The following is a 22,513-nucleotide window of genomic DNA, read 5'->3' as shown; positions in this document are numbered from 1 at the left end:
GATTTGAAGAATCAATATCAAAAAGAATCAATATCATACATCCAATAACAATTTACAGATTCAATGCGATACCAATAAAATGTGCTTAGGTGATCATATAAATAGGATTAAGTGTTTGGTAATAATAATAGATAGAATTAAAATGGAGTGAACGCTTCAACATGGGAAGTTGTCCATATAGCAGATTCACAGAATGACAATCACTTTAAGTAGCACTCTGACTTCAGAATCAGCCCTTAAGGCATTCTGGTTTGTCTGAAACGCCCATGAGAACATTTCAGGCATGCAAAATCAAGACACAGGGCCAAAAAGTGTTCTACATGAAGGACCTCTGTTTGTGAGACCCCATTGGAAAGATGTGGTCATCAAAGGAGGTACTTTTCTCTGAAGGGAGGAAAGAATTTCCACTTTGCTTATGGCTTTGTCTAAATACTGACAGAGTTTATGTATTCAAAGGATTACATAGCCTTGGAAGCTGATGTCAAGAAACTCAGGTGATCACTGACATCATAAATAAGATTGTTAATTGTTAAATTAACAACAAGAGTCACTATGCACTAACTTCCCATGCAAAACCTCTGTCCTCAAAGAGCTGTATTATGAGAGCTAATAGTAAAACTTCTTCTCAAATAGAAAAAATCATAAAAGTAATCTTACATATTTATTAGTAGAGCCATTATAACATTTTTACATTGTGAGTTATATAAATACTGTATAATAATTTACATTAAAGATAAAATATATAGCACATTTGGGTCTGGCACACAGTAAAAGTGACCAATAAATAGGCAATAGCTATTATTTGTGGAGTTATTTTTACTTACCTCCAGGAGACCTGACAAGTACTTCACACAAATTTCAAGGGGCTTTGTAAGGGGAGAATGTGAGCTCCACCCTGGAAACGCTGTGAGTTGAGCCATCCCTCGTAATGTGCGCTCAAGGGAAGGCAGGCCATAGAAATGAGGAGCATTCGTGACTCTCAGACACTGGAGCAATTTCAGAGCCAGTTGCGTTTGGAAAACGTAAAAAAGTTCTGAGCATTTCCTATGTATGTAAAAGGGAGAAAAGTCAATCACAGAGGAAGTATAATGGGCTTATGGGCTGTGGAGGGTTACTTAGTTTACTATACTACAGAAGTATGAACCAGACAAAATGATCCAAAATAATCGCTTTTCAAAGCAAGATTTTACAAGGAAAACATAGCTGAAATACCAACTAGGATATCAGATGTAAAACACAAGTAACAATTACATTGAAAAACATGTAAGTGAATGCTAATGGTGAAATAATGAAACTAAACTTAAATAATGAAGTTGAATGATGAAATTAAAAGTTAAAAATGAAAAATTAAGTGCTACTTCAATGATTTTAATTGGTATATATTAAATCTATTTGTTAAAGTCATTAGGTGACATGAAAATATTTAATTTTAATTGGCTAAGGTATATTGCTTTTTCCTAGACAATTAAAACTTTTAATGAGTTTGACACATGTTTAAATAAAATTTTGAGAAAAATAGAACATTTCCTATTAGAAAACAAAATTTCTAAAATTAAGTAGCTAGATATGCATTCAAAGATGTAATTCTTGGAAGAACAAATATCTTTGTACAAAGAATAAAATAAAATCTGAAACTACTCAATCTTATGGCTTTTTGGACTACATTAATACCTGTGCAATCACAGTATTATAGCTATATCGGTATACAAATTTTAAGATATATAATTTTTATATATTTGGCATTCTCTGCTTCTAAAGATTTTAAAAACACAAAGCACTTAAACTAAAATCTAGAAGTTACTTGTATAAATTCATTTATTCATAGATCAACAACAAAATAATCTAATTAATACCATTAAAATGATCTTACTATTTTTTAAACAAGTAATACATGCTATCATACAAGTTGCTATGTCTTTAATATTCCCACCAAACTCATGTTGAAATCAAATGCATGTTGTGAAGTGTTAAGAGGGTAGAAACTTAATCTGAAGTATTTGAAATGAGACCTGTGGGAATAATTAAGATTACATGGGGAGGGGCTAGCACTGTGGAGTAGCGGGTAAAGCTGCCACCTGCAGCGCCAGCATTCCTTATGGGCGCCAGTTTGAGTCCCGGCTCCACCGCTTCTGATCCAGCTCTCTGCGATGGCCTGGGAAAGCAGTAGAAGATGGCTCAAGTCATTGGGCCCCTGCACCCACGTAGAAGACCCGGAAGAAGCTCCTGGCTCCTGGCTTTGGATCGACGCAGATCCAGCCATTGCAGCCAGTTGGGGAGTGAATCATTAGATGGAAGACCTCTCTCTCTCTCTCTCTCTCTCCCTCCCTCCCTCCCTCCCTCCCTCCCTCTCTGCCTCTCCTCCTCTCTGTGTAACTCTGACTTTCAAATAAGTAAATAAATAAATCTTAAAAAAAAAAAAAAGATTACATGAGGGCATTAGGGTAGGGCCCAATCCAATGGGACTGTGACTAGATAAGTAGAGGAGACAAAGTAGGATATTCTGCCTTACTTCTACCAACAAAGACCTTACTGGTGCTGGCTGTGTAATCTTGAACTTTCCAGCCTTCCAAACTATGAGACAAAATAAAACTTCATTTTTTATAAATTATTTGGTCTGTGTCATTCAGTTATAATAGAAAATATACTAACACACAAGTCATTTTCATTTTCCATTATGCTTACCTTGATCCCTACACAATCAAAGGAACTGGTCTGACCTCAAATGTCTGACCTCTAAGCTCAGTTAAACCCTGGTATATCGTCTGTCAGCTCCTTCTCTTCATCCCTGCCAGCTTGAAGAACAGTATGTCTTATCCCTATCCAGTTCCCCTATGCAAACAGCCTTTCACAGAGAAAAATGAAATTATTAGAAGTTAACTCCCCAGAGCCAGTGCTGTGGCATAGCAGGTAAAGCTGCCGCCTACAGTGCTGGCATCCCACATGGGTGCCAGTTCAAATCCCAGCTGCTCCTCTTCCAATCCAGCTCTCTGCTATGGCCTGGGAAAGCAGTATAGGACGGCCCAGGTCCTTGGGACCCCGCACCTGCATGGGATACCCAGAGGAAGCTCCTGGCTCCTGGTTTCAGATCAGCACAGCTCTTGCCATTGCCCGTTGAGCCATCTGAGGAGTGAACCAGCAGATGGAAGATCTCTCTCTCCCTCCCACTCCCTCCCTCTCCCTCTCTCTTTCTCTCCCTCCCTTTCTCTCTTACTGCCTCTGCCCCTCTGTAATTCTGTATTTCAAATAAATAAATAAATCTTTAAAAAAGAAAAAAGTTAACTTCCTCAACACCCTTCTCTCATACTATACAGTGACCTATTTTAAATCATATTTATTTACACCAATGTTCTCTTCAAATACACTGCTCATTCAATTCTGTCTCACCTTAATATACCTCTCTTCGCCTTTTGTCTTTTTATTACTATCTGTTCCCTTTCTCAATGTGATTTCCCCTTAGGAGCACAAGTACAACAACCCGTAGTACGCATATCTCCTATCCTAAAAGTAACAAAAATACTAACCTGCTCTTTACTCTGATACACATAAAAGAAAAGTCTCACACATAACTTCTCCTTAATCTCGCAACTCACCTACACCACACCACACACACCTTTTGTTTTCAAAGCCTGAGGCAAAAACCATCTTCCACAGAATCACCTGTGGTATTTACTTAATCATGCAGAATTCTGAGCTATTAATGATATTGTATCAAGCTGCCCATAAGATTCTTATGCAGGTATCAGTTTGGTAATCACTTGCCCAGCTGCACAGATTATACCATCCTTGGATTCACATGGCTGTTATTTTGTTCAGTACTTTATTGAGGTATAATCTGCATGCAGTACAATCCACAGATGTATATAATACATGACGTTTGTGTATATATATATATATATATATATATATATATAAAATCATAGAACCACCAACCATACAAAACATAAAACATCCTCAGCACCTCAGTGAGTTCCCAGGTGTCCCTTTCCTAGTAAATATCACTCCCAATCCCTGTGTTCTGTTTAAAAAATTTCTACTCACTTAAGTACACTAATGCTCTCCTCTACTGTGTCTAGTCTTCTATGCAATGAATTATGTAATTTAGAAACTTTATTCTTCAGTTATAGAATTAATTTGGACATAGGTTTTTATTTGCAGTCTCCATTCCTCAATCTTGTCTATCTTGTCACTAATTTCCATTATATTTATTTTTATATTTATATTATATATATTATATATTTATATTAATTAAAATATCACTACTACTTAAAATGGTAATTTAAAAATTGTTGCTATATTTGACATTTGATACCCATTTCTAATGACTTTTTTCTTAATAATGGATATATTTTCATGCATCCTCACAATTTTCTACACATATGACTGAATGTTAATCTTTTATAAAAGTGACTGAATGTGAAGTATACAGTTTCTCACAGAAAGGGCTTCCCTTTTGATAACACAACTGGGGTTAATAGCAGACCTTCTGGATCTAATGAGGTATTGAAATAAATTAAAGCTGTTTGTCAGTTTAGTTTTTTCAAATGTTATGTGCGTGGGATCAGGTCTTTGTTCACAACAGAGCTTTGGAATCTAAGCAAGACAAGACCAGGAATGTTTTCCTGCTTTCCAGGGTCAATGCCAGGAAATCACCTTCAGCACAAAGCTGAATGAATTATGACAGATCTCAAGGACCCTGGGTATTTGCTTTGTTTTGGTATTATTTTTAAATCTACGTTGCTGTTAACTTTCTGGAGAAACTTCTTGTTTTGGAAGACATGCATTTTAACATGTGAAATAGCTTGGATTTATCTAAGAAACTAACAGTGTTTCAGCTATCAAAAGAAATCAGAAGGAACAGCAGCTAAAATGCTGGACTACGAGACTTCACAAGAGTACCATGTCATAAAGCAAATAAAAGTAATTGGCAAAAGTTGCAGACTCAACATTTTTGGAACTCTGGGAAGTAATCAAAGCCTGCAGCAATCATGGGAACATTTTTCAAGAAAAATGGCTGAATATCAGTCACAACAGCAAGTTCTGTGATGTTTATATCTCATCTTAGTCCCATCCCCATGCCTCGGCCAGTGACAGCCTTGAAAAATCACAGCCCACATTCTCAGGATCTGTTCCAACAGGAAAAGAGCAAAACCTCAGTGCAACAGATAACCTTTGTAGTGGTTCCTTCAAAGACAGGATCAAAGAGTGACAATCAATACTAGAGAATATCCGTCGACAATGAACTTAGTTTTAGTTGTTGCTATCTGAGCAATGGATAGAAGCTGGACTGAAAATGTAGACTAATGCGAAAGCTCAGAAGGAAAGCCAGGGACATGAAATGTTTTGCCACATAAACAACCACAATGGAATGAAATTTGAATCAATAACAGAAAAAATTGTAAAATCCATCAACATATGGAAATTAACAAAAAAACGCTTAAACTACCCATGAGTGAAAAATGAAAACCAAGTAAAATTAGAAAACACCAAGCAGAATGAAAATGAAGACACACACACACCAAAAGATAGGAGATGCAATAAAAGCAGTGCTCAAAAGGATTATCTGTCAGCACCTGTATCTAAAAGATCTAAAATTCACATCCTGTAACTTTAGAACTTAAGGAATGGGTCCAGCATTGTGGTGCAGAGGGTTAAACTGCCACCTGTGACACCAGCATCCCTTGAGAACATCTGTTCAAGTCCCAGCTGCTCCACTTCTGATCTACCTCCCTGCTAATGCCCCCAGGAAAGAAGCAGAATACAGTCTCTCCAATAAATAAATAAACCTTAAACAAAAAATCTTAAGTACTAAACAAAAGAACACTAAACACAAAGTAACAGAAGGAAGGAAATAAGGTTAGGGTAGAAATAAATGAAATACAAAATAGAAAACAGTAAATAAAATCAACAAAATCAGGGGTCAGCGCCGTGGCTCACTTAGTTAATGCTCCGCCTGCGGTGCCAGCATCCCATATGGGTGTTCGGTTCTAGCCCCGGTTGCTCCTCTTGCAGTCCAGCTCTCTGCTGTCGCCCGGGAGGGCAGTGGAGCATGGCCCAAGTGCTTGGGCCCTGCACACGCAATGGGAGACCAAGAGGAAGCACCTGGTTCCTGGCATTGGATCGGCGCAGTGCGCCAGCGGTAGACCATTTGGGGGGTGAACCAGCAGAAGGAAGACCTTTCTTTCTGTCTCTCTCTCTCTCTCTCACTGTCTAACTCTGCCTGTCAAACAAAAAAAAAATCAATAAAATCAAAATATTAAAAAAATTTGCAAATCTTTAGCAAGACCAACAAACAAGAGAAGACTCAAAGATTTAAATTACTAAAATCATAAATGAATGTGGGAACATCATCACTACTTTAAAGAAATAAAAAAACTATGAAGTATACTATGAGCAACTACAAACCAACAGGTAGATAACCTAATTATAATGGGCAAGTTCCTAGAAACACCCAAACTATAAAAACTGAATAAATCAGCAGCAACAGAAAATCTGAATAGACATAAGCAACCACAGAGTCACTAATAAGAGTTTCCCAGCAATGAAAGTTAAGGACGACATGACTTAACTGGTAAATTCCACCAAACTTTCAGAGAATGATTAAAAACCACTCATAAGCTTCCAAAAACTGAAAAAGAAGGGAACACTTACCAATTCATTTCGTATGGTAAGTACAATCTTAATACCAAAGCCAAACAAAGACATTGTAAGAAAAGTTCTCAAAAAGTACTAACACACTAAATTCAGTAGCATATTAAAGATTTATACATCATGAACAAGAGAATTTATCCTAGGAAGACACCGATGGTTCACATTACTAGAACACAGGGGGAAATGGTTACATGATCATCTCAACTAATGCAGAGAAGCCATTTGACAAAAGCCAGCAATCTCTCACAACAAAGGCAGTCAGAAATCTAAAAGCAGAAGGAATTCCTAGGGCCAGCACTAGGGCGCAGCAGGTTAGGCTGCCACCTGCAGTGCCAGCACCCACGTGGACGTGGAGTCCAGTCCTGGCAGCTCCACTTCCCATCCAGCTCACTGCTGATGCTCCGAGAGGGCAGCAGAGGATGGCCCAAGTGCGTGAGGCCTGCACCACATGGAGGATCAGATCGGGCTCCTGGCTCCTGGCTTCGGCCTGGCCCAGCTCTGGCCGTTACGGCCATTTGGGGAGTGCACTAGCAGATGGAAGATCTCTCCGTCTTTCTCTGTAACTCTGCCTTTTAAAAAAATAAAATACATCTTTAATAAAAGGGAGGGGGATTTCTTCAATGTTATAAAAAGCAAATATAGGGAAAGCAGGGAAGCACTACGGCCTAGCAGGTTTGCTCTCTGCTTGCAATGCTGGTATCTCATATCCAGCACCGGTCTTAGTCCCAGCTGCTCAGCTTCCTGTTAATGTTCCTGGAAAGGCAGTTCAAGAAGGCTCAAGGACTTGGGCCCCTGCCACCCACATGAGACATTAGCATGAAATTCCTGGCTCTCAGCTTCAGCCTGCATCAGAACTGTTTGTTTCGAACATTTGGGGAATAAACCAGTGACTAAAATCTCTGACTCTCCTCTGTGTCACTACACCTTTCAAATAAGTAAATATTTTTAAAAGCATATATGCAACTCACATATCTAGAAAAACTGCAGCAAACCAGACCCAAAACTAGTAGGAGAAGAGAAATAATTAAAATCAGAGAAGAAATCAACAGGATTGAATCCAAAAAAAATTACAAAAGATCAGCCAAAAAAAGAGCTGATTTTTTGAAAAAATAAACAAAATTGACACCCCATTGGCCCAACTAACTAAAAAAAGAGAAAAGACCCAAATCAATAAAATCAAAGGTGAAAAATGAAATGTAACAACAGACAACACAAAAATAAAAGAATCATCAGAAATTACTACAAGGACTTGTACGCCAGCAAACAGGGAAACCTATCAGAAATGGATAGATTCCTGGGCACATGCAACCTACCTAAATTGAAACATGAAGACATAGAAAACCTGAACAGACCCATAACTGAGACAGAAATTGAAACAGTAATAAAGGCCCTCCCAACAAAGAAAAGCCCAGGACCAGATGGATTCACTGCTGAATTCTACCAGATGTTTAAAGAAGAACTAACTCCAATTCTTCTCAAACTATTCAGAACAATTGAAAAAGAGGGAATCCTCCCAAATTCTTTCTATGAAGCCAGCATCACCTTAATCCCTAAGCCGGAAAAAGATGCAGCATTGAAAGAAACTACAGACCAATATCCCTGATGAACACAGACGCAAAAATCCTCAATAAAATTCTGGCCAATAGAATGCAACAACACATCAGAAAGATCATTCACCTGGACCAATTGGGATATATCTCGTATGCAGGGATGGTTCAATGTTCACAAATCAATCAATGTGATACACCACAGTAATAAACTACAGAAGAAAAACCATATAATTATCTCAATAGACGCCAAGAAAGCATTTGATAAAATACAACACCCTTTCAAGATGAAAACTCTAATCAGGTATGGAAGGAACATTCCTCAATACAATCAAAGCAATTTATGAAAAACCCACAACCAGCATCCTATTGAATGGGGAAAAGTTGGAAGCATTTCCACTGAGATCTGGTACCAGACAGGGATGTCCACTCTCACCACTGCTATTCAATATAGTTCTGCAAGTTTTAGCCAGAGCCATCAGGCAAGAAAAAGAAATTAAAGGGATACAAATTGGGAAGGAAGAACTCAAACTATCCCTCTTTGCAGATGATATGATTCTTTATTTAGGGGATCAAAAGAACTCTACTAAGAGACTATTGGAACTCATAGAAGAGTTTGGCAAAGTAGCAGGATATAAAATCAATGCACAAAAGTCAACAGCCTTTGTATACACAGGCAATGCCACGGCTGAGGAAGAACTTCTAAGATCAATCCCACTCACAATAGCTACAAAAACAATCAAAAATACGATGAAAATTACAAAACCTTAAAGAAAGAAATAGAAGAGGATACCAAGAAATGGAAAAATCTTCCATGCTCATGGACTGGAGGAATCAATTTCATCAAAATGTCCATTCTCCCAAAAGCAATTTATACATTCAATATGATACCAATCAAAATACCAAAGACATTCTTCTCAGATCTGGAAAAAAAATGATGCTGAAATTCATATGGAGAAACAGGAGACCTCAAATAGCTAAAGCAGTTTTGTACAACAAAAACAAAGTTGGAGGCATCACAATACCGGATTTCAAGACATACTACAGGGCAGTTGTAATCAAAACAGCGTAGTACTGGTACAGAAACAGATGGATAGACCAATGGAACAGAAGAGAAACACCAGAAATCAATCCAAACTTATATTTGATCAAGGATCTAAAACCAATTCCTGGAGCAAGGACAGTCTATTCAATAAATGGTGCTGGGAAAACTGGATTTCCACGTGCAGAATCATGAAGCAAGACCCCTACCTTTCACCTTACACAAAAATCCACTCAACATGGATTAAAGATCTAAATCTATGACCTGACACCTTCAAATTATTAGAGAACATTGGAGAAACCCTGCAAGATATAGGCACAGGCAAAGACTTCTTGGAAAAGACCCCAGAAGCACAGGCAGTCAAAGCAAAAATTAACAATTGGGATTGCATCAAATTGAGAAGTTTCTGTACTGCAAAAGAAACAGTCAGGTGAGTGAAGAGGCAACCGATAGAATGGGAAAAAATATTTGCAACCTATGCAACAGATAAAGGGTTAATAACCAGAATCTACAAAGAGATCAAGAAACTCCACAACAACAAAACAAACAACCCACTTAGGAGATGGGCCAAGGACCTCAATAGACATTTTTCAAAAGAGGAAATCCAAATGGCCTACAGACACATGAAAAAATGTTCAGGATCACTAGCAATCAGGGAAATTCAATCAAAACCACAATGAAGTTTCACCTCACCCCGGTTAGAATGGCTCACATACAGAAATCTACCAACAACAGATGCTGGCGAGGATGTGGGGAAAAAGGGACACTAACCCACTGTTGGTGGGAATGCAAACTGGTGAAGCCACTATGGAAGTCAGTCTGGAGATTCCTCAGAAACTTGAATATAATCCTACCATACAACCCAGCCATACCACGCATTGGAATTTACCCAAAGGAAATTAAATTGGCAAACCAAAAAGCTGTCCGTACCACAATGTTTATCGCAGCTCAGTTCACAATAGCTAAGACCTGGAATCAACCTAAATGACCATCAACAGTAGAGTGAATAAAAAAATTATGGGACATGTACTCTATACAATACTATACAGCAAAAAAAAAAAAAAAAAAAAAAAAAAAAAAAACCAGGGCGCCAGATTCTGTCCCGGTTGCCCCTCTTCCAGGCCAGCTCTCTGCTATGGCCAGGGAGTGCAGTGGAGGATGACCCAATTGCTTGGGCCCTGCACCCCATGGGAGACCAGAAGAAGCACCTGGCTCCTGCCTTTGGATCAGCGCGGTGCGCCGGCTGCAGCATGCCGGCCACGGCGGCCATTGGAGGGTGAACCAATGGCAAAGGAAGACCTTTCTCTCTGTCTCTGTCTCACTGTCTAACTCTGCCTGTCAAAAAAGAAATAATAAATAAATTAAAAATTAAGAAGCAAGACAAGGAAACCTACTTTCACTACCTGTCCTGAAAGTTCCAACTAGAGCAAGTAAAAATGAAAAGCAGTAAGTATCCAAATTGGAAAGGAAGAAGCAGAATTGTCTGTATTTGCAGATGATGATTTTATAACGTAGAAAATCCTTAGGTATCCAAAAGAAATTATTACAGCTGAAAGGTTAACATGCAAAAATCAGTTGTATTTCAATACACTAGAACAAAATGAGTAATTTGTTCTTTTTCAAAACACTTTTTATATTCAGAGACAAACTTCTATTTCTGCAAAAAGACCATTGAAATTTTGATAGGGATTACATTTAATTGGTAGATCTCATTGGCAAATACTGCTATGTCAACAAAATTAAGTCTTTCAATTCATGGACATAGGATGCCATTCCATTTATTAAAGTCTTCTTTAATCTTCTCAACAATATTTGGTAGTTATCAGCATACAAGTGTTCCATTTCCTTAGTTAAATTCATTTCTAAATATTCTTTCTTCTTTATGGCTTTTGTAAATGGAAGTATTTTCTTAATTTCCTCTTTTCTTTAAAGACTTTTCCAAAGCTTCAGTAATCAAAATACTGTGTTATTGGCATAAAGGTAGGCATATAAATCATGAAATAGAATTGAGTCCAGATATTAACCCAAACATCTATGACCAATTGATTTTCAACAGCTATTCAATGGGGAAAAGAGTCTCTTCAACAATGGTCCTGGCACAACTGGGTAGAACCATAAGTCTAAGGTTAGACCCTAACCTTGCACCATATACAGAAATTAACTGAAAATGGATCAATGACCAAATGTAAGAAATACAACTATAAATTCATAGAGGTAAATGGACTAAATCTTTATGACTCTCATTATGTAACATTTTCTTGAGTTTGATGCCAAACATACAAACAACAGTGACTTCAGCAAAATAAAAAACTTTTCAGTTTTTTTTTTTTATTTACTGACTTATTTCACTTGAAAAGGAGAGAGAAACAGAGAAAGTCTCATTTGCTGGCTCACACCCCAAATGCCTACAAAAGCCAAAGCTTGGCCAGGCCACAAAGCCATGAGCCAGGAGCTCATCCTGAGTCTTGCATGTGACAGAGATGCAACTACTTAAACTATCATCTGGTGACATTCGGGGGCACACTAGCAGGAAGCTAGACTCCATAGCAGAGCTGGAAATCAAACTCACGTACTTCAATATGGGATATGGACACCTCAAGTGGTATCTAATCTACTAGGCCAAACACCCATCACAAAAAAACAACTTTTATGTATCAAATTACACTATAAAGAGAATGAAAAGGCAATCTACAAAATGGGAGGAAATATTTACAAAGCACATATCTTATAAGGAGTTAACATCTAAAATATGCAAAGACCCTATACAGCTTAACAACAATAAAGCAACCTAGTTTGAAATAGGCAAAGGACTTGAATAGATATTTCTTTGAAGATACATAAACAGCCAAAAGGAAGTAAGAAAGTAGAAAAAATGTTCAACATCATTTTTATACCTATTAGCATTGTTACAATAATTGCTGGGAAGGATATAGAGAAACTGGAACACTCATGCCTGGTTGGTGGGAATGTCAAGTGGTTTAGCTACTATGAAAAGTAGTTTGGCACTCCCTCAAAATATTAAACATAGAGTTACCACATAAATCAGCAACTGTACTCCTACTTATGCCCACACAAAAATCTTTCTATGAATGCTCATAGCAGCATTATTCACAACAGCCAAAAGGATAAAAAAATTTAAATGTTCACAAATGGATGAATGGAGAAACAAACTGTAATATTATCTATCCACAGAATATTCTCATAGAAATTATTAAGTACTCATATTTGCTTCAACATGGATGGGTCTTAAAAACACAATGCTAAATGAAAAAAGCTAGACAAAAAAAGACACATATTGTTAATTCTTTTTATGTAATATATTTTAAATGAGAAAATTCATACAGACAGAATGCAGATGACTAGTTGCCAGGGCTGCAAGTAAGGGTGAAAGGGGAGAGACTCCTTCATGGACACAAGCTTCGTTTTTGGGTGATAGAATTTTCCAGAATTAGATCGTGGTGACAGGTACACAATGCTGTCAATAGTACTAAAAACAACTCGACTGCACACTTTTTAAAAGTATGGTTAAAATATTTTTAAACTTTTATCTTAATTTTTAAATTAAAGAAAATCAGAAATAAGCATTTGAAAATCAGCAGTGTAAAAATACTCATCAAGCTATAAGAACAGACATAAATGCTGAGGTAGAAGTGTGGAGAATGAAAGAGAATACCATAAAATAAACTCTAGAGAACAACACATTATCTGTGTGTACAAGTGTGTGCACATGTGCATGTGTGTCCGTGTGTGTGCAATGAAGGAATCTGAGAAGTTACAATCAGGTCATACCAGAGACTCAACTGAAACAGAAACAAAGAGACGACCGTAACTGATTATTACGTAAGTATTTTCACTTCTTAACTGTAAGGAAGTGAAAAGTGTAAATATGGAAATGAAAGGAAAACTACCCAAACCTTCAATGCTGAAACAGTACCTGTCAGTGACAGCCATGAAGCTGAGGAGCAGGGTATTGAAAAGAGCAATCAGTTCCTTCTGCAGCTGTTGCCTGACAGCAGCGCGTATATCATCTGTTTCTTCTCGTGCCTGCGACTCCGTCAGCACCAGCAGGTCTAACAGTGGGGCTGAACTCTAAAACACGAAATTTGTAAGAAATGTATTTATTGTCTAATTGGGTCATATACTGCTCCTTGTAAAGATTTTGTTGTAACCATGTTCTAGATTAACAAAGAGTTACATCACCCAACTAGTAAGCATGGACTTTTACTGTATTAATAAAGAGGTTCTAAACTTAAAAGGTGCTTAACATGTTACCTCCATAAAAGGAAAGCAAACCTATTAGAGAAAACTGGGAGAAGCACAATCAGAAAAGCACAGCCACACCTATCTCACAGAGGCTGCCATTATTAGACACTGGTACATCTCTCATCTTTGTCTGTGAATACAAACATGAATGTAAACAGCACTATAATTATATACTTTAGATAAAGTTGTTATTGAGAAAATGCACTATTGAATGAAATTCTCTACATCTTATTACCAATATTTCTTCAAAAAATATATTTTAAATAGCTGATTAGTTTTCAACTCTAAGGATTTAGTACACCAACTAACAGGCAATGGTTTATAGTTTCACTGAGCTCCAACAAGTGGGCTCAACTCTGATTACATCTTATAAACTCTAAAGCATGAATAAATCAAAACTTTATAATAGTTTTGATCCTTTTGATAAATATTATGAAACTGTCCCAGAAAAGGTATCTAAATATTCATATGCAACTAAGCAACATATAGGAAGAAGCCCAAAGAACTCAAATGAGGATTATTACTGCTGTAATCTTTACCAGTATGATAGCCTAATAAACAAATACAACAAGTGTTCTGTAAAACTTTTCATATGTCTTTCCAACCAAAAAAAAAAAACTGCAGCTAAAAAACAGTCCAAGTGATTAGGACCCTGTCACCCAAGTGGCAGATCTGGATGGAGCTCCAGGCACCTGACTTTGGCCTAGCCCAGTCCTGGCTGTTGCAGTCATTTGGGGAGTGAGCCAGCAGACAGAAGATATCTCCCTCTAGTGTCAATTGTTAAATCGACAACAGGAGTCACTGTGCACTTGCTCCCCATGTTGGACCTCTGTCCTTAATGAGTTGTACTATGAGAATTAACTGTAAAACATCTTCAAACTGTACTTTATACTTTGTGTGCCTGTGTGGGTGCTAATCATTGAAATCTCTACTGAGCATAGAGTTGGTCTTCTGTATATAAAGTCAAAAACGAATCGTAATGGAAAATGGAATGGGAGCAGGAGGGAAGGTGGGATGCGAGGGTGGGTATGGGGGGAAAGAAACACTATATCCCTAAAAGCAGTACATATGACAATTTGTATTCATTAAATGAAAACCTTCAAAAAATAAAAAAGAAGATCTCTCTCTTTCTTTCTAATTCTGCCTTTCAAATAAATATATTTTTTGAAAAAAATGGAACAGAAAAGGATTATTTCTCCTTTGCTTAAGATTTTATTTATATATTTGAAAGAGCTCTAGAGAGAAGGAGAGAGAAAGAGATCTTCTAGTTGCTGGTTTACTCCTCAGATTGCCACAATGGTCAGAGCTAGGTTAGGCCGAAGCCAGGACCCAGGAGCTTCTTCTGGGTCTCCAATGTCAGTGCAGGGTCTCAAGTACTTGGGTCATCTGCCACTGCTTTCCCAGGTGCATTAGAAGAGAGCTAGATTAGAAACGGAGAAGCTAAGATTTAAACCAGTGCCCAGATGGGATGCTGGCATCCCAGACAGCAGTTTTACCCGCTACGCTACAACACCGGCCCCAACAGGTTTATTTCTAATAACGCTGAAAGCATAGCACAAAAATGTCACATTAACACATTAACAGCAATATTAACACATACACAGACTATTTATTAATCACATTTATCACAGGCATTGTGCTAAAAACCAGAAAGAATAGCAGATTTCATTTAAATTTTTGACTAAACTAAGCACGTTCACTCTTGTTCCACAGATGGGCAAATAACAACTCGAAAACAGGCTACACAATATGTCTAAGTCACCCAAAGGCACAGCAAGAAGCATCCTACTCCAGAAGTAGTTAGTCTGTCTTCAGTGGTGTGTCACCTTACCAGCACATATAACAACACACAAAAAAAGAGATGAGCAAAATGCAACTGCTATTGATAGCAGTTGCCTTAAAGAGCTCAATTCTAAATTAGCTACATCCCTTTTAATAAAAGAAAATTTTAAAATGAAGAGAAAAAACCTTCAAATTGCTTATACTATATAGTACGAAGAGCATACTTTAATCACGTACAAACAATTAAAAGCAATTTAATTGAGAGCTTCGGAAAAGTATTGGGGACGAATGGTTTGCTTTTAGCTTACTCTACCATGTTTTACAACTAAACAGAATTTTTCCCAACTTCCCTACACCTTGAGCAAGAAATGCCTCTGGATCTACTAAAATTTTCTATAAAATAAGGGCAACTTCTGTGTTACAAGATTAAAAGAATCAAGGTAACAACACTGATAAATTACATAAATAAAGACAATGGTTGTCCTAGCCATAAATAATCAAATGTTGACACAAACACCCTCCGACTCCCTTAAATACTAAAATATGAACAATCTCTTCATAACAACAAGCAAACACCATTTTTATAAAATAATGTTATCAATTATTAACTCTTAATATACAAAAATTAAGTAGAAACTAATAGCACATGAATATACTGATACAGCATATCTAAAATTAAGATATTCCAATGAATCTCATCCCATTCACAACTTGTTTCTGCCTGTAGATTTCTGAGACTGTTTCCCTTCACATCTTCTATTCCCATGTAAAGATTCAGTAAACTTCAGCAACATCACTTCTAAAATATGGGATGAATTATCACTCCTCAAGAACAGACAGTACGGTAGACATCTCTACTAATGCCTATTGATCTCAAGTGCTTAATCAAACCTGAAGTTTTTGTCCTTACATTAGTATTCAGTCCTAACTTTAAACCAACTACTTATGACATTATGTTGTCACTACAGACCTCAAAAAGGCAATGACTTCTATATTAACGGATCACTTTTTTATGTACATATGGTTATAACTCATCAAATCCAATTTTAGATTCATCACAATCTATGCCAAAAGATCAACACTGAGTGTACATGAACTGTTATGTGAAAGTCAGCAAAGTATAAGTATACTGTGGAGTTCTCAATAGACTCAAAAAAGAACAAAAAAAATTATAGCATTGCTTTTACAAATTTCTATCAAAACATCTCATTCTGAAAAGGAAGGTATTCAAATTCATTCCATGTAGAGGGTTGGATATACAGAACACTGGCATTAAAAGTTTCTGAAGCACCTAAGAATTCAGTTTCTAATGTTTTGATAAAATATATAGCAAAAACTTTCAGAAATTTCCTAAATCCTCTCTCAGGAAGTTAGATGATGTTTCTTTTTACTTCCTACTAGCATTTTTTTTTTTTACTTAATTGGGTATTCATATACCACACATTACAATTTGTTTCTGCAACCACAGCTTTTGCATATCATTTGATGTATGTCAACACAATCAAAATAATTTCTTATAAGTAATATATTACTGAACTACTTCAATCATTTCATACTTATTTTATCACTTTTAAGTGTCATAAAAGGCACTTGCTTTTCAATCTTCAGGTGTCTCTTATCATAAACACTGATTATCACGTAATACATAATTTACCTTGAACATGATACTTAGAGAGTATGCTCTCTCTCTCTCTCTTTTTTTTTTTTTTTTTTTTTTGACAGGCAGAGTGGACAGTGAGAGAGAGAGAGACAGAGAGAAAGGTCTTCCTTTGCCGTTGGTTCACCCTCCAATGGCCGCCGTGGCCGGCGCGCTGCGGCCGGCGCACCGCGCTGATCCGATGGCAGGAGCCAGGAGCCAGGTGCTTCTCCTGATCTCCCATGGGGTGCAGGGCCCAAGCACCTGGGCCATCCTCCACTGCACTCCCTGGCCACAGCAGAGAGCTGGCCTGGAAGAGGGGCAACTGGGACAGAATCCGGCGCCCCAACCGGGACTAGAACCCGGTGTGCCGGCGCCGCTAGGCGGAGGATTAGCCTAGTGAGCCGCGGCGCCGGCAGAGAGTATGCTCTCTTAACATCCCATTAAAATAGTTATAGAAGACAAAGATAAAAGCCACCACAGAAAAAAAAAAAAAATCAAAGAAATCAATGAGTATCTCCACAAATGCCAAAACAATCCAAGAAACAAAGACAATGAAGACAACATGACACCCCCAAAAGAACACAACATTTCAGTATTAGATTATGAAGATGATGAGACTGAATAAATGCCAAGAAACGCATCTCACTAACAAAGATGCATGCAGACTGAAAGAATGGAAAAAGATATTCCATTCCAACAAAAAACAAAAAAAAGCTGGTAGAGCCATTCTAAAATCAGACAAAATAGACTTTAACACAAAAAATGTTAAGAGACAAAGAAGGATACTATGTAATGATTAAGGTTTCAATTCAACAGGAAGATGTCACTATTATAAATGTATATGTACCTAATTACAGGGCACTTGACTATTTAAAGAAAATGTTAAGGGATCTCAAGGAAGACATAGACTCAAATACAACAGTAAAACGGGATTCCAATATCACACTTTCAGCAACAGACAGATCAACCAGACAGAAAATCAGCAAGGAAGCATCAGAGTTAATTAACACTATAGACCAAATTCACACTATAGACCAAACAGATATCTACAGAACTTGTCATCGTAACATTACAGAATACACATTCTTCTCACCAGTAAATGGAACCTTCTGTAGGATTGAACATATGCAAGGCCATAAAACAAGCCTCAGCAAATTCAAAAATATCGAAATCATATAATGCACCTTCTCAGACCACAATATGACGAAGCTGGAAATCAAGAAATCTCTAGAACATATACAAACACATGGAGCTTAACAACATACTCCTTAAACAAACAGTGGGTCATAGAAGAAATCAAAAAATTTCTGGAAACAAATGAAGATGACAATACAATTTATCAAAACTTATGGGATATAGCAAAAGCAGTGTTAAGAGGAAAGGTTACAGGGCTGGCGCCATGGCTCACTTGGTTAATCCTCTGCCTGCGGCGCCGACATCCTATATGGGCGCCAGGTTCTAGTCCCGGTTGCTCCTCTTCCAGTCCAGCTCTCTGCTGTGGCCCGGGAGTGTGGGAGCAACCCGGACTAGACTAAGTTACTGGAATTAAGACTTATTCTATGCATCTGCTCTCCCACAACATGGCGCTGAGAAGGGAGAAACAGCTTCTACACAGCTGCCTCCAGTTCAACCAATAACCTGCAGGAGCTGATCCTGCTCCTGATTGGAGGAGAGCAGCGTACTCGGCGTGTGGGTAGCAGAGTTGGGATTGGTGGAAGAGGACTATAAAGGAGGAGAGAGACAACATGCACCAGGAACATCTAGGGGGAACATCTATCTGAAGGAACACCTGTGCAGCCCCTGAGAGAGCCGGCCGGCGGTGTGCCGCTCCCCCGCGGAAGTGGGGAAAGTGGCAGGGGGAACCGCCCTTCCACGGAGGTGGAAGGGACGGTAGCCAACCCGGGAAGAACCAGCAGCAAACCCGGGGAGGGCCGAGCAGACAAAAGAACAGCGCAGGGTCCTGTGTCGTTCCTCCACGAAGAGGGGGAGCGACATAATGGTGCTGTGACTCGGATATGAAGCCTAGGCAGGGTTTAGTGTCGTTCCTCCATGAAGAGGGGGAGCGACACGGGAGGGCAGTGGAGGATGGCCCACATGGGAGACCAGGAAGAAGCACCTGGCTCCTGGGTTCAGATTGATGCAGTGCTGGCCGTAGCAGCCATTTGGGGGGTGAACCAACAGAAGGAAGACCTTTCTCTCTGTCTCTCTCTCTCTCTCTCTGTCTATAACTCTACCTGTCAAATAAATTTAAAAAAAAAGAAGAAGAAGAATGTTACAGCAATTGGTGCATACATAAAGAAATTGGAAAGACGTCAAATAAATGAGCTATCATACATCTCAGGATCTTGAAAAACAACAGCAAACCCAAAACTAGAGTAAAAGAAATAATTAAAATTATAGAAGAAATCAACAATATAGATATGAAAATAAATTAAAAAGATCAGCAAAATGGAAAGCTTGTTTTAAGAAAAAATAAACAAAACTGATATACTACTGGCTGAACTAACCAAAAAAAGGAGAGAGATGACTCAAACTAATAAAATTAGATATGAAAAAGAATATGTAACAACTGACACCACAGAAATAAAAAGAATCCTAAGAAATGACTACAAAGAGCTTGTGCAAACAAACTCAGAAACCTAGAAGAAATGGAGAGATTCAAGGGCACATACAACCTATCTAAATTGAGCCATGAAAGCACAGAAAACCTAAACAGACCAATTACCAAGATGGAAACTGAATCAGTAATAAAGATGCTCCCAAAAAAGAAAAGCCCAGGACCAGATGGCTTCAAGGCTGAATTCTACCAGACATTTAAAGAACTCCAATTCTTCTCAAGTTATTCAAAACAATGAAAGGGAAGAAATCCTCCCAAATTCTTTCTATGAAGCCAGCAGCATCTTAATTCCTAAACCTAAAAAAGCTACAATAGAGAAAGAGAACTACAGACCAATTTTCCTGATGAACATACATGCAAAAATCCTCAACAAAATTCTGGCCAGTTGGGCTGGCACTGTGGTGCAGCGGGTTAACACCCTGGCCTTAAGTGCCACCATCCCACATGGGCAAAGGTTCAAGACCCAGCTGCTCCACTTCCGATCCAGCTCTCTGCTATGGCCTGGGATAGCAGTAGAAGATGGCCCAAGTCCTTGGGCCCCCGCACCTGTGTGGGAGTCCTGGAAAAGCTCCTGGCTCCTGGCTTCAGACTGATGCAGCTCTAGCCGTTGCAGCCAACTGGGGAGTGAACTGTCGGATGGAAGCTCTCTCTCTCTCTCTCTCTCTCTCTCTGCCTCTCCTCTCTCTCTGTAACTCTGACTTTTTTCAAATAAATAAATAAATCTTACAAAAAAAATTTCTGGCCAGTCGAATCCAACAACACATCAGAAATATCATTCACCCAGACCAAGTAGGATTTATCTGCGTTATGCAGAGACGGATCAACATTCACAAATCAATCAATGTGATACCTCACATTAACAAATAGAAAAACAAAAACCATGTGATTATCTCAAAAGATGCAGAGAAAGCATCTGATAAAATACAGCACCCTTTCATGATGAAAAAAAAAAATTTTTATATGACAGGCAGAGTGGACACTGAGAGAGAGAGACATAGAGAAAGGTCTTCCTTTTCCATTGGTTCACTCTCCAATGGCCGCTGCAGCTGGTGCACCACACTGATCCAAAGCCAAGAGCCAGGTGCTTCTCCTGGTCTCCCATGCAGGTGCAGGGCCCAAGCACTTGGGCCATCCTCCACTGCACTTCTGGGCCACGGCAGAGAGTTGGACTGGAAGAGGAGCAACCAGGACAGAATCCGGCGCCCGACCAGGACTAGAACTCTGGGTGCCAGCGCTGCAGGCGGAGGATTAGCCTATTGAGCCAAGGCACCAGCCTCATGATGAAAATTCTAAGCAAACTGGGTACAGAAGGAACATTCCTCACCACAATCAATGCAGTTTATGACAAATCCACAGCCAGTGTCCTACTGAATGGAGAAAAGTTGGAAGCATTCTCACTAAGCTGCAGAACCAGACAACGATGCCCACTCTCACCACTGCTATTCAATATACTGAAGTTTTAGCCAGAGGCATCAGGCAAGAGAAAGAAATCAAAAGGATTCAAAATAGGAATGAGGAAGTCAAATTATCCCTAATTGCAGATGACATGATTCTATACATAGGAAATCCAAAAGACTCCACCAAGAGACTACTAGAACTCAAGGAAGAGTTTGTTAAAGAAGCACGATATAAAACCAGTACACAAAAATCAACAGCCTTTGTATACACAGACAATGCAACAGCTGAGAAAGAATTTCTAAGATCAATCCCATTCACAATAGCTACAAAAAAAATCAAATACCTTGGAATAAATTTAACTAACGATGTCAAAGATCTCTATCATAAAACTACAAAATATTAAAGGAAGAAATAGAAGAAGAGGCCGGCGCCAAGGCTCACTAGACTAATCCTCCGCCTGCACCGCCAGCACACCGGGTACTAGTCCCAGTTGCTCCTCTTCCAGTCCAGCTCTCTGCCTTTGCTGTGGCCCGGGAGGGCAGCAGAGGATGGCCCAAGTACTTAGGTCCCTGCACCTGCATGGAAGACTGGGAGGAAGCACCGGCTCCTGGCTTCGGATCAGCGCAGCGCCGGCTGTAGCAGCCATGAGAGGAGTGAACCAACGGAAGAAAGACCTTTCTCTCTGTCTGTCTCTCACTGTCTAACTCTGTCAAATAAAAAAAAAAAAAATAGAAGAAGATCCACGAAAATGGAAAAATCTCCAAGTCATGGATTGGAAGAATATCATCAAAATGTCCATTCTTCTGAAAACAATTTACAAATTCAATGTGACACCAATCAAAATACCAATACATTCTTCTCAGATTTGGAAAAATTATGCTGAAATTCATATGGAATCATAGGAGAACTCAAATAACTAAAGCAATCTTAAACAACAAAAATAACAATAGAGGCATCACAATACCAAATTTCAAGACATAGTACAAGACAATTATAATCAAAACAGCCTGATATTGGTACAAAAACAGATGGATAGATCAATGGAACAGAACAGAAACACCAGAAATCAATCTAAGCATCTACCAACTTATATTTGACCAAGGAGCTAAAACCAATTCCTGGAGCAAGGACAGTCTCTTCAACAAATGGTGCTGGGAAAACTGGATTTCCACATAAAGAAGTATGAAGCAGGACCCCTACCTTACACAAAAGTCCATTCAAAATGAATTAACGACCTAAATCTATGACCTGATTCCATCAAATTATTAGAGAACATTGCAAAAACCCTGTAAGACATTGGCACAGGCAAAGAGTTCTTGGAAAAGACCCCAAAGGCACAGGCAACCAAAGCCAAAATCAATAAATGGGATTACATTAAATTGAGAATCTTCTGTTTTGCAAAAGAAACACTCAGGAAAGTGAAGAGGCAATCAACATAACAGGAGAAATTATTTGCAAACAATGCAACTGATAAAGGATTAATAACCAGAATATAAAAAGACATCAAGAAACTCCACAACAGCAAAACAAACAACCCTGTTAAGAAATGGGCCAAAGATTTAAACACACATTTTTCA

The 22,513-nt window shown here is 38.5% G+C and overlaps 1 protein-coding gene across 9 annotated transcripts in view; it reads right to left on the bottom strand.

Moving 5' to 3' along the window:
• Nucleotides 1–22,513, bottom strand: part of RTTN (rotatin) — a 245,412-nt gene that overhangs the window by 121,120 nt on the left and 101,779 nt on the right. For 8 of the 9 annotated variants that reach the window (XR_016213881.1, XR_016213882.1, XM_008261459.5 and 5 more), the window contains 2 exons: nucleotides 13,172–13,326; nucleotides 825–1,044 (listed from right to left, as the gene is read on the bottom strand). Coding sequence is in view for 6 of the 9 variants with exons in the window: in XM_008261459.5 (XP_008259681.4) it covers nucleotides 825–1,044; nucleotides 13,172–13,326 (375 nt within the window). In the remaining 3 variants the exon portion in view is untranslated. The remainder of the gene's footprint in view (nucleotides 1–824; nucleotides 1,045–13,171; nucleotides 13,327–22,513) is intronic. The other variant, XR_016213883.1, reaches the window with a different exon arrangement.

This window comes from Oryctolagus cuniculus, chromosome 10, assembly GCF_051225735.1.
Source record: "Oryctolagus cuniculus isolate XC-2025 breed Fujian yellow rabbit chromosome 10, ASM5122573v1, whole genome shotgun sequence".
Lineage (NCBI taxonomy): Eukaryota > Metazoa > Chordata > Mammalia > Lagomorpha > Leporidae > Oryctolagus > Oryctolagus cuniculus.
This window is presented reverse-complemented; position numbering and strand designations above follow the sequence as displayed.